This window comes from Paroedura picta, chromosome 18 (genome assembly GCF_049243985.1).
Source record: "Paroedura picta isolate Pp20150507F chromosome 18, Ppicta_v3.0, whole genome shotgun sequence".
Classification (NCBI taxonomy): domain Eukaryota; kingdom Metazoa; phylum Chordata; class Lepidosauria; order Squamata; family Gekkonidae; genus Paroedura; species Paroedura picta.
Genome location: NC_135386.1, coordinates 9,106,816 through 9,118,963, shown reverse-complemented (window position 1 = coordinate 9,118,963; position 12,148 = coordinate 9,106,816). Strand labels below are relative to the sequence as shown.

General features: G+C 51.5%; 1 protein-coding gene across 1 annotated transcript in view; it reads left to right on the top strand.

Moving 5' to 3' along the window:
- The first annotated feature begins 10,187 nt into the window (after positions 1-10,187).
- The window catches only part of HDGFL3 (HDGF like 3), a 38,424-nt gene continuing 36,463 nt past the window's right edge, over positions 10,188-12,148 (top strand). Inside the window, exon 1 of the mRNA XM_077318131.1 lies at positions 10,188-10,838. Coding sequence (XP_077174246.1) covers positions 10,755-10,838 — 84 coding nt within the window. The 5' untranslated portion in view covers positions 10,188-10,754. The remainder of the gene's footprint in view (positions 10,839-12,148) is intronic.

Here is a 12,148-nt window from a genome sequence, read left to right as displayed (position 1 = left end):
GAAAATCTGAGGGCCATTTCGCACGGCTTCAAAGTAGCACAATGGTTGCTATTTGGAAACGCTACTCATTTGCCATAACCCACGACGTCGTAGACAATCTGCAACAATCCTGAAACCAATCAGCAAAAAGCGCTTCGTTGTGGCGCTTTCAGGGGAATCCAGAAAAGTGGATTCACCCTCCGGATAGCGATACACTCCTGCAACCAATCTGCAACAGTAGCGCTAAAGACCTGTGCGTTACCATTGTTGCTGGTTCTTCAAAGTCCCTCCCCCTGGCTCTCTCCTCCAAACTTCCGGCGAAGCGATGGCCATTTTTTTTTCTCCGAGCGAGCGGGGATAAACGCACCGGCGAGCCTCTTTCTGTTTAGAGGCTTCCCTGGCTTCAGTCCTTCACCTTTAGTCACTAAGCACAAACCACTGAAAAGCCCGTTTGCTGAAATAAAGTCCCTTTATTTTTTACAAATAAATCCAGCCGAAAATCGGGCCCGTGAGAGGGGGGGGGGGGGTTTATCACTCGAGGCAGCGTGCAAACGATCATACAATCAAACGACAGCTCACATTAGGCAGCTGGATGGGTCTCTCCGTAGCAACGAATCTACCTAGATTCGTTGCTATGGGTCGTTTTTTTTTTAAAAAAACCTTTCTTAAAGGGAAAGGGGCTGTTTGGGAGCATACTAATGGCTGCCCATTGGCTGCTTGACGGCCAGGGGCGGGACGAGCTTGGCAATAGCGCTTCCTTTCTAGCGATTTCTGCCGAGACCGGAAGCCTGTGGGAAACGCTAAAAAACGCAACTGATTCCACTACAAAGGCAGGTATGCACAACGACGAATTCCACTATTTTAAATGGCGATTTTTCATCCCGCAAACAATTTGCAACAAAGATCCCTGTGCGAAAAGGCCCTGAATCTAATAATTCAAGCGGCTCTTGGGGGCTCTCTGAAGAGCAGTGTGAATCCTCTGTGCTTTCCTCTCTCCCATCCTCTTGTCTGAATGTTGACTGCTGGTTGGCTTTCTGCTCGTCTGCCTAGTCTTTGGTGGCCTCGTTGAATTCACACACAATGGAAAAGGAATGGGGGGGGAGAGCTGAATCTGCTGCACTCCCCCCCAATGGCTCCTCCCATTTTCCCCATTTCATCTCGACGACCCACTGCAAAAAATGGCTGGAAGGTGGCCATTTCAAGCCAAGGGGTTCAGATATTCAAGCAGGAGAGGACTGTATCTGATGCCACAGAGACTTCCCTCCGAAGTAGCCATTGTCTCTGGGGAAACTGATCTCTGTAGTCTGGAGATGAGCTGTAATACCAGGGGATGCCCAGGTCCTACCTGGAGGCATCCCTAGCCAAGAGCTACTACACCTGGATCCAGTGCAAGGATCCTGTGCACAGCCTGCACAGGGATTCCTTTCTTCCCAGGTTTCTCCTTGCCCTGGCACCCATTTCTGACCCTGGGAAAATATAGTCTCAGGTCTTGCTAGAATTGCCAACCTCCTGGTGATGCCTGGAGATCTCCCAAAGTTACAAGTGATCTCCGAATCTCACAGACCATTTCCTCACAGGAAAATTGCTGGTTTGCACGGTGGGCTTTATGACAGCTGAGACGAATGTTTCCTTGTTTTGGTCAGGCAAAGTACTGCACACACAAAAATGAAACTAGCTTCTTATTTAACAAGCATGTTATTGTACCAGTGATGCCATGCACAATGTAACTTCTGGGGACGTGGCAGAGAAGTATGGCCAGCTGGCATCCCTTCTGGAGTTACTTGAAGCCTGAAGAATATTTCAGGGGTTACTCCACAGTGACAATGTTGAGAAAGGCTGAGCTAGACTGAAGGTATGTGACTGGCTCCCACATCTTACTTCCATGCCCACTTCTTTGAAGGGACTTGCCACCACTTACAGGTTCCTTGAAGCCTGAAAAAAAATTTCAGGGATTCCTCCTGGTCAAAAGGTTGGACAGGGCTGCTCTGGGGTATTCACTACTCCTCTCAATTTACTCCTCTCAATCTGCAAATTTAGTGATTAATTCCACCACCCCCTCATCCAGATCACTGATAAAAATGTTGAAAAGTTGACCTTGCACTGAACCCTGTGGCACCCCACTACTCACCTCGCTCCAATCTGCTGAAATACCACGGACAACCAGTCTTTGGGTGCAGTTTTCTAGCCACTTCCCTATCTACCTAACCATCCAAAAATCAGTAAGATTACCCATCAGAATATCACGGGGAACCTTATCAAAAGCCTTACTGAAATCCAGGTAAGTAACACGAAGGGCCTTTTTGCACGGGGATCTTTGTTGCAAATTGGTCACTGAATGAAAAATCGCCATTTAAAATAGTGGAATTCGTCGTTATGCATACCTGCCTTTGTAGTGGAATCAGTTGCGTTTTTTAGCGTTTCCCACAGGCTTCCGGTCTCGGCAGAAATCGCTAGAAAGGAAGCGCTATTGCCAAGCTCGTCCCGCCCCTGGCCATCAAGCAGCCAATGGGCAGCCGTTAGCATGCTCCCAAACAGCCCCTTTCCCTTTAAGAAAGGTTTTTTTAAAAAAAAAGAACAGACCCATTGTAACGAATCTGGGTAGATTCGTTGCAACGGAGAGACCCATCCAGCTGCCTGGGGTGTTTGAGCTGTCGATTGTTTGATCGTTAACACGCTGCCTCAGAGTGAAAAAAAAATCCTACTACCTACTCAAAGGAGGTTGAGAGTGGACATGATAGCCCTCTTTAAGTATTTGAAAGGTTGTCACTTGGAGGAGGGCAGGATGCTGTTTCTGTTGGCTGCAGAGGAGAGGACACGCAGTAATGGGTTTAAACTACAAGTATAACGATATAGGCTAGATATCGGGGGGGGGGGAATTTCACAGTCAGAGTAGTTCAGCAGTGGAATAGGCTGCCTAAGGAGGTGGTGAGCTCCCCCTCACTGGCAGTCTTCAAGCAAAGGTTGGATACACACTTTTCTTGGATGCTTTAGGATGCTTTGGGCTGATCCTGCGTTGAGCAGGGGGTTGGACAAGATGGCCTGTATGGCCCCTTCCAGCTCTATGGTTCTATGGTTCTATGGTTCTATGGTTCTATGGTTCTATGGTTCTATGGTTCTATGGTTCTATGGTTCTATGGTTCTATGATTCTATGATTCTATGAGCAGGGGGTTGGACTAGATGGCCTGTATGGCCCCTTCCAACTCTATGATTCTATGATTCTATGATTCTATGATCCTGCGTTGAGCAGGGAGTTGGACTAGATGGCCTGTATGGCCCCTTCCAACTCTATGATTCTATGATTCCTAGACGGGCCTATATGCTACTTCTGGGGGGGGGGGACAGAGGCAAAATAGGCACTGATCCTTTCTACTTTCTCTCTGTCCTCTGCCAAAGAAAGTGGCAGCTTTGGAGAGTGAGTTTCATGTCCATCCTCCCTAGCCTCCATCTGCAGCTCTTCGGGAATTTCCCAGTTGAAAGCTACCCCTTCCCCACCACAGCCAGCTTTTCACTGATAGTCTGTATGTCAAAGGCAATTTTCTCAGAGGTGGCCAAACTGAGGCTGTCCTCTGGAGAGCCACAGTCTGGCCACCCCTGCAACCATCACCTTTGTTTTAAAGGTTCAGTCTGCCTTCGTCTTGAATCTGCGGATCCTGTTTTTAACTGGACGCAAGAAAATGCCCCTGTCAATCCAGTTTGGGCGGTCTGTTTCATGATATTCTTTTTCTGATTTAGGATGCCAGCCACGCTAAATTTTTGCAGCAATGGTGTCGTTGAGAAGATGGATATTATTTGTTGCGACGGCCCTACAGACTACTTTCTGCAAAGGCTGGTTCTATTAATTTTTGATAGGGTGGGATTTATCTGTTTAATTAAATTATAAACAAAGAACTAAACAAGGGACTCACAGGGTACAGCCAACTTAAAAAAAAAACACCCAGTGATCGTGTTGCAATTTAGAAACAAGGACACGGTGTATAAAATATTCAACTGATTTGAGAATTTGTCACTGATTCGTCTTGTGCCTTTCACGGATTCGTCACGGAGCTGATTACTTATGATATCCCAAGTTCAACCGTGTACATGGAAGGAAAAATCAGTGTACGACTACCATTCCTTCTTCCGTGTGAGCCTACCTAGTACTGAGCCGTATTTCAAATCAATAAATCTATATCTGAATGTTTTCACTTCATTCGTTAAATTCACTAAAACAGCAGCATGTGGGTTAGAACTTAGAACTTACTCTTATTTTTGTGCATTGCTGTTTGCTTTTCCTAATCGCTCAAGGGGAGGGAATAGAAGACTGGGGAGTATATTGAGAACAGGAGCTGATGGGGCAGATGATGTTGTAACTGATGGGGCATCTCCCAAGCAGAGTTAGCAGTTGTTCTGGCAAATAAGTCTCAACTTTCTTACTGCTGAGAAACCCCTGAAACATTTTTCAGGATTCAAGAAATCCCATAAGTGGTGCTATGGGGCAGAAGAGAGTTGGGAAGCAGAGCTGTGGACACGCCCACCTGGGGCCCCTCCCCTTCCCACCCCCTCCAGGCCCATCGATGGCCATTTTAGGACGAGGGGCAGGTCGACATGATATATGGTCATTTCACCCAATAAATGTTTAAAACTTTAAAAATATATCAAAAATTAATTAACCCCCACCCATTCAGTGAACCCTTCCAGGTTCACCCAGGGTGGTCAAGAAACTGCAGGGTTTCATGGCCAGCACGGTGTAGAAGTTAAGAGTGGCAGCTTCTAATCTGGAGAGCCAGGTTTGATTCCCCGCTCCTCCTCCACAGGCAGCCAGCTGGGTGATCCTGGGCCTGTCACAGTCCTGATAGTGCTGTTCTCACAGAGTCCTGTCAAAGCTCTCTCAACCCCAAATACCTCACAGGGTGCGTGCTGTGCAGAGAGGAAGGGAAGACAATTGTAAGCCACTTTGAGACTCCTTTGGGCAGTGAAAAGTGGAGTATAAAAACCAACTTGTTCTTGCATTTCCCTCACTGGCTTTCTTGATTCTGTATCATTCTGTGTGCCTGTCTGCTTGCCCAGAAGACAGGCGCTTCATACTGAGGGAAGGATGGGGACAAAAGTTATATCCTCCCCCTTGGTGTAGTGGTAGGAGTGCAGACTTCTAATCTGGCGAGCTGGGTTTGATTCCCCGCTCCTCCTCCACATGCAGCCAGCTGGGTGCCCTTGGGCTCGCTGATAAAACTGTTCTGACCGAGCAGTAATATCCTCAGCCTCACCCACCTCCCTCACAAGGTGTCTGTTGTGGGGAGAAGAAGGGAAGGTCAATGTAAGCCGCTTTGAGCCTCCTTCGGGTAGAGAAAAGCGGCATAGAAGAATCAACTCTTCTTCTTCTTCTCTTCTGACCAAGCAGCAATATCAGAGCTCTCTCAGCCTCCCCTCCCTCACAGGGTGTCTGTTGTGGGGAGAGGAAAGGGAAGGCAATTGTAAGCCACTTTGAGAGTCCTTCTGGTACAGAAGAACGGCATATAAGAACCAACTCTTCTTCTGTTCTTTACCAAGCAGTAATCTCAGGGCTCAGCCTCACCTCCCTCACAGGGTGTCTGTGGTGGGGAGAGGAAAGGGAAGGCAATTGTAAGCCGCTTTGAGACTCCTTTGGGGAGAGAAAAGCAGCATATAAGAACCAACCCTTCTTTTTCTTCCGTCACAAGCAGCATGTTTCCAAAGAGAGGCTGTGGGCCATGTTACAGTATCTTCACGATAAGCAGCCTGCTCAGAAAGGGAAGAAGTGTGTTTCTTGGGTTCACTGAATGGGAGGCATGCTGCTAACAGAGCAAATTGGAGGGGTTGGTGGCATGGAGGCAAGAAATCATTGCCCCACAGATGTCTTTGCCTCCCACAGAACCCCAGCCCCACTGGTGCCCTACAAAGGAATAAGAAGACTCCGCCAAAGTGACGGCCAATCCTTTCCCTGCTGAGAATTGAGAGCCCATGGAGGGTGACTATCCAGGACCTATTTTGCTACATTTAACTATATTTACCGAGGCAGCATTCTAGACATGTTGTGAAATAGTATTATTTATTTAATTTATCTTCCGCCCTCCCTAGCGGCTGAGGGCAGTGTGCAACAGGAGTTCATTAAGAACAATAAAGCCTAAATATTAATTAAAAGCATTAATAAAACATATGATAAAATTAAAACTGCAAACGTCTTGGTGCAACCGTGCAGTTTCTCTCCGATATAGCATCTTCAGAAGTAGTTCTCCTTAAGGGGTTTATCCAAAGGAGGCCCCCAATTCATGTTACAGGATCACTGTAACCAGAAGTCTGGTGAAGGAGCTCCATCTTGCAGGCCCTGCAGAACTGAGGCGGCTCCTACAGGGCCCCTGCTGGTCTCCTCTGGAGACTCTTTCCACCGAGTGGGAGCCAGGACAGAAAATGTCCTCGCCCTGTTTATTTATTATCTTTATATACAGCCCTCCCCGAAGGCTCAGGTTGGTTCACGTAAGACAGAAACGATACAGATAACTCACTTTAACAATAATATAGTGATAACGGCAAGCAACATAGTAGAATAGAATAATGAGTGCGTTAAATTAATGCATACCGATAGCCCAGTGGGCTGGGCAGAGTTGTAGTGGGTGCCATAGAGGGGAGGGCCTGTGGGAAGGGGTGTTTCAGGTCAGCCAAATGCCTGGTGGAAGAGCTCCCTTCTGCAGGCCCTGCGGAACTGTTCAAGCTCCATCAGGGCCCTGATCTCCTCTGGGAGCTCGTTCCACCAGGTAGGGGCAGGATGGAGAAAGCTCTGGCCTTGGTTGAGGCCAGATGTCCTTCCTTGGGGCCAGGGACTACCAACCGGTTGGCATTCAAGGAACACAATGTTCTTTAGGGTAGTGATCCCCAACCTGTGGGCCGCGGACCACATGTGGTCCTTTGACTAATTGGAGGTGGGCCCCGAAGGACACCTTCTCCCCCCCCCCGGCCCTTTACTTCACCCCCCGCCCCGGCCCTTTACAACACACTTCATTGTTGTGGCGTGTCTGTATCTTATTTTGAAGGGATGTTTAAACATTACCATAGCGATCAGAGAGGGTTAGGGCAGTGGTTGAGAGTAGAGGAGTAAACTACCCCCCCACCACCACCACCAGGCCTCAGTAAAAGGCGTTGAGTGGTCCCCGGTGATAAAAAGGTTGGGGACCACTGCTTTAGGGAACATAGGCAGAGAAACAGTTCTTTAGGTACACCAGGCCCAGACCGCGCATGGTGGAACTTACAAGCGCAAAACAAGTACTGTGCATAAATATCCCGATATAATGCGCCAAATGATGCATTTGCTTTAATATAGTATACGTATATTTCTAAACAGTGGCATCTTGTTTGCTAAGCAATAGTATAAACACGGGTGCAATATTTAACATGCCACTGGTTGACGCTGTGTTCTGAAGTGAGTCTTTATCAGGGAGAGTGAACTCCCAGATGCAAAATGCAAAATACAGAGCTATTCAGACAAAAACATCTCAAACAGCTCCCAAATTTATCTGTGCGACCAGACCCCTCTCTCTCATGCTTGCAGGGTTAACAGCTGTCAAACCATGCAGCAGGCACTCTCGGCCAGAATTTCGTTAAACCTCGATGGCCCTGGGTTTCCCAAATGGGTGGTAGCTAATGATTTTTTGATATTTTTAAAATGTTTTAAACATTTACCCATGATATGCCCATGACGTCAACACGCTGCCTCCCAAAATGGCCTACGGTGGTCCTGGAGGGGGGTGGGAATGGGAGGGACCCTGGGTGGGCATTTACTATGCTGCCCAAGCATATTCTGTGTCATCCTGCCACTTCTTGGTTTCTTGAAGGCTGAAGAATGTTTCAGGGGTTCCTCGATGGCCAAAAGTTGAGAAAGGCTGCCATACAGGTTGACTCCCTGGGTGTCTATAGGGGCTTTCTTGTTCTTGCACAGGAGTTCTACTGCCACAATCACACTCTGGCAAGAAACGGAGGACGAGAACTTTGTTTTGCTGCTTTGTGGAGGTGGGTGATTTTCCTTGCAGCTGCTCTTAGCATATTTTGCCCAGTCTAGCAAGCCAGTGTCATATAGTCAAGGCCTTTACTGCATATTTGAGCAGTATGGATCCAGTGCACCAAGGCCTAGGTTTTCACTTTTTATTTTCTTTGCCGATTAGTGCTGCAGGATGCCTCTTCCCTCCCAGTCTTTGGGGTGGGGCAGTGCTCCACAATGTTTTTTTAAAATCCTTGCAGGGAGAAAGCTAGCACAAGAAGGGAGTTGGCTGGCTTAGACCCTTCCTTCTTGCGTTTGTGGACAATTTGCAGGGTTTTTTTCCCCTTCCCACAACATCTCTCCCTAGGCAGCCAGTTCAAAACAGCCTCCTCACATTGTAACACCGTGCCATTCAAAATGGAGATTGCTGTGAAGGAAAATTGGGAATTTAAGCCGGGCTGAGAGAAACTCAGGCTAGGAAAGCATGCCCGATAAATATCTTTTGGTTCGGTCCTTCTTTCATTGTTGGTAATAAGCATGCAAGGAAGGCAAAACTGTTACAGTCCCACTTGGACGCTGAATTGACACTGAGAACGTACCAGAGGCACACTGTCCCATGTGAAGCACCTGGTTCAGTGCATATCTGCCCCATAAACGTAAGTGGGTTTAATAGTTATTTCTCTCCACAGAGAGACCTGGAAACTAGTTCGGGAAAGGACTAATGCTCTCCTCTTTGACCAAACTACGTTTCCCAGGATTCTTTGGGCGAAACCACGTTTGTCAAACGGGTATACCACCTCTATGCACTTGAAGTGTAGATGTTCCCTTTCTCATTGTGCACAAGAAGGGTCTTAAAATTGGCAAGATTGGCACATGGTGGCACAAGGCCCTTGATAACTGGCTTTTTGTGAGCGAGCACCTTCCCTGAATGAGGGGAACCAGATATTTAAAAAACAGACAAGGCAGTTTGGAACAGATATGTCACTTGGAGGACAGTGTTTTGTATTTTTTTAATTTCCAAGAGTCCCCTTGAGCCAGAGTAGCGCCAAGGGTCCCCCCAGAAAGCTTGCATCATTTGTTTTAATTTTTTTTAATTTCCCTTATAGAACGGAGAGGAGTAACCATCCTAAAACAGCGCGCATGGCTTTTTTTTCTGGCTTGACATCACATGCGCACGGCGCCACAAAATGGCTGCCAGGAGGGACAGCCACAAAATGGCTGCCTTGGGGGGTGGCTGCAGCCAGTCCCAAAATCATGGGAAATCTCAAGCCAAGCATATTCCTAGGATGGAGGCAGCTGTTGTCGAAATTTTTGGGGGGGGTCCCTACAGACAGATGAGGCTCTTCTTGAAGTACTTCTGACCGCCTCAGAGGTACAGAAAAGCTGAGATGGGACCGTTGCCTTGGGGAAGAAGCCCAGTGGGTGATGATCAACGTGGCTCACGCTGTGCTAAAAATCTCCGTTTTAGGGGGCTGACTGCGAAGCCCCCTGTGCCAAATCTGCCCCCCCTTCCTCAAAAACTCTGCCGAGATGCCAATTGCCAGATCACAGAGATCCAGGGGAGGGATGTCTTTGTTAGAAGAACTTGCTTGGGAGGCCAGGGAGCGAGAGACAGAGGGAGAGAGGAGAAAAAGCATGTGTGTGTGTGTATTTGTGTGTGCGTGAGTGCATGCGCGCATGTGTGCTTGACTTCTCCCTCCGCTCTCAAAATGGCCATCCAGGAAAACCCGCCGCATTTCCCCCTCCCTGCATGTCACAAGGCGAAATTCTGGGAAAGGCCTGCCAAATTCCTGAATGGCCGGAATTGCCTTCCCGTTTGTTTGCATCCCTAAGGGGTGATGCTCGGGCCCCGCCCGGCCCAAACCACCCCCAAAATGCAGGAGCTGTGCGCTCAGCCGGGCCTACCGACCCCCAGCCCCCTTGCTAGGCAGGGCACCCATCCACCCATCCATCCACAGGACCAATCTTAAAAATGGACGCTGGTCCTTCTCCCTCTCCCCCTCCTCCCGCTCCAGAGGCGTCCAGGCGCTGGCTCTGAAGCTGAGCTCTGCAATCTGCAGGATTTCAGTTGCCTCCGTGTCCCGTTTTGGAGCAAGCAAGAAAAGGCTTGGCCAGGCTCCCAGCCCCGATGCCACCTTCCCCAAGCAGCCTCCCGGGAGACCTCCGCCCCGCATCCCCCGCGCCAGAAGGGACGGAAAGAGGCGTGCGGGGCAGGCGCGTTGGGCTGCTTCGCTTCGCCCGGGGGCCGATTGGGAAACAGCAGCGGAGCGCGGAGCTGGGCAGGGAAGCGGGAGGCGAGGGCTCCATCTTTCCCCAGGAGGAGGCGGCTTTTCCTCCGCTCGCAACATGGTTGCCAAGCCGGAGGCTGCGCGGAAGGGGAGCGGCGCCCTCCTCCCAAGCTAAAGCCGCGGCCGCCCAGGACCCCCGCGCCGCAGCTGGGAGACCGCGGGGACGGCGGCGGCAGTGCTGGGTCTGGGTCCGGGCCTGCCCCTCTCTCCCTCCCTCCGTCCCCTCCCTCCCTCCGTCCGTCCCTCCCTCCCTCCGGCGGCACAGCCACCCTCGCTCGCTCGCTCGCTGGCTGGCGCGCACACACGCCACCACCCTCGCCGCTGCCATCGCCCAGGCCCGCCGAGAGCCCCCGGGCCGACCGCGCCGCCCACCCACCCAGCCAGCCAGCGAGGGAGGGAGGGAGAGAGCGCCGCGTTTGGAGGCTGCGAGGAGGCCTGCCCGGCACGGAGGGAGGGGAGGGAGGGAGGGCGCCGCTTGCATCGGACTCGGCGGCGCGCGGGGAGGGAGGGAGGGCAGGACCCGATGGCTCGGCCGAGGCCCCGCGAGTACAAAGCCGGCGACCTGGTCTTTGCCAAAATGAAGGGCTACCCGCACTGGCCCGCCCGGGTGAGTACTGGGGAGGCATGCCCGCGGGGAGGGCGGAGGGGATGCCCGGCAGGCAGCGCGGCCCGGCCCTTGTCTCCCTCCCTCCAGCCCGCCTGCCTGCCGCAAAGGGGGCATTGTTGTGGCGCTGGCTGCGGCCAGGGGCGAAGGCCGGGCGGCTGTGGGGGGGGGTGTGTGTGTGGAGGGGGGGCTCCTCCTGCCTCCCCCACCCCCCCAGTGGAGCAAAGGCTGGGGGGAGGGTCGCTGTCCTCTTCCCTCCCTCCCTTCCCCCGCCGCCATCCCTCCCTTCCCCCGCACCGGAGCCCATTCTTCTTTATCAGGACCTGCAGACGCCCCCTCCCTCCTGCCCGGGTGGTGGTGGTGACGGTGGGAGGGGGCCTGGTGGCCAGAGCAGGCCGGGGGACCTTTGTTGGGGAGGGGGGGAAGGAGACAGGAGCCGGCGCGGCATGACAATGACGCCGGTGCCTTGTGCGCGCTCGGCCTCTCCCCCAAACTGGGCACCGAAGGCGCCTTCTCCTCCCCGCCCCCTTGCTCCTTTGCAGGCAGGAGACATGGGGGGAGGGCGAGGGAGGATAGCGACGTTCCCCAGCTTCTTCCCCGCTGGTGCGCCTTGGCAACGGTGCCCTAACCTGGCAGAGCCCCGCTCTGGGTTTAGGATTGTGGCCTAAATGGGGGAAGGGGGCCTTGGCTAGCGAGCGGCGGGCCTGGACGGTGCCGTGGGGTGTTGGCGATGTTGCAGACATTTTCGGTGCATTTGGAATGGCTTGCTTTCCTTTCCTTTCGAAGGGGGGATAAAGTCTGCAGTCAGAGGCCCGTTTCTTCTTTGTAGGGCCTGAGAGCGGGCCAAGGGGAAGGGGGTGGCCGGCTCTTTGCCCGCCGGCCCCTGTTGGGGGGCTTCACCTGCAGGAATCCCTGCTGCTGGTTCCTGCTGAACATGCTGCGTTGGAGTAGTCCAGGTGGGATCCCCCCCCCAAGAGTTGGCATCCCTAGAAGAGGCGGTTACAAGATGCACCTGTCTATCCATGCGTGTGAAAGAGAGAGAGAGGCAGAGAAATTCAGAATACAGTTCAGCCTCATAGGTTCACAACATACGGTGCCAGCAAGGAATTCAACTCCTCGGTCAGTACCTAGAAACGAGGGAGGCCTGCGTCTGAACCCCCCCCCTCCAATTTTTTCCCCATTTTGGACTCCCTTTTCATTTCTGCCCCATCTGCCCTTCCCCTAAAACTCAGTATTCTGGCATCCGTGTAATTTTTAAATGAAATTTACAAAATTGAAATGACAGTATACACAAATGTTGCAAAATATATACA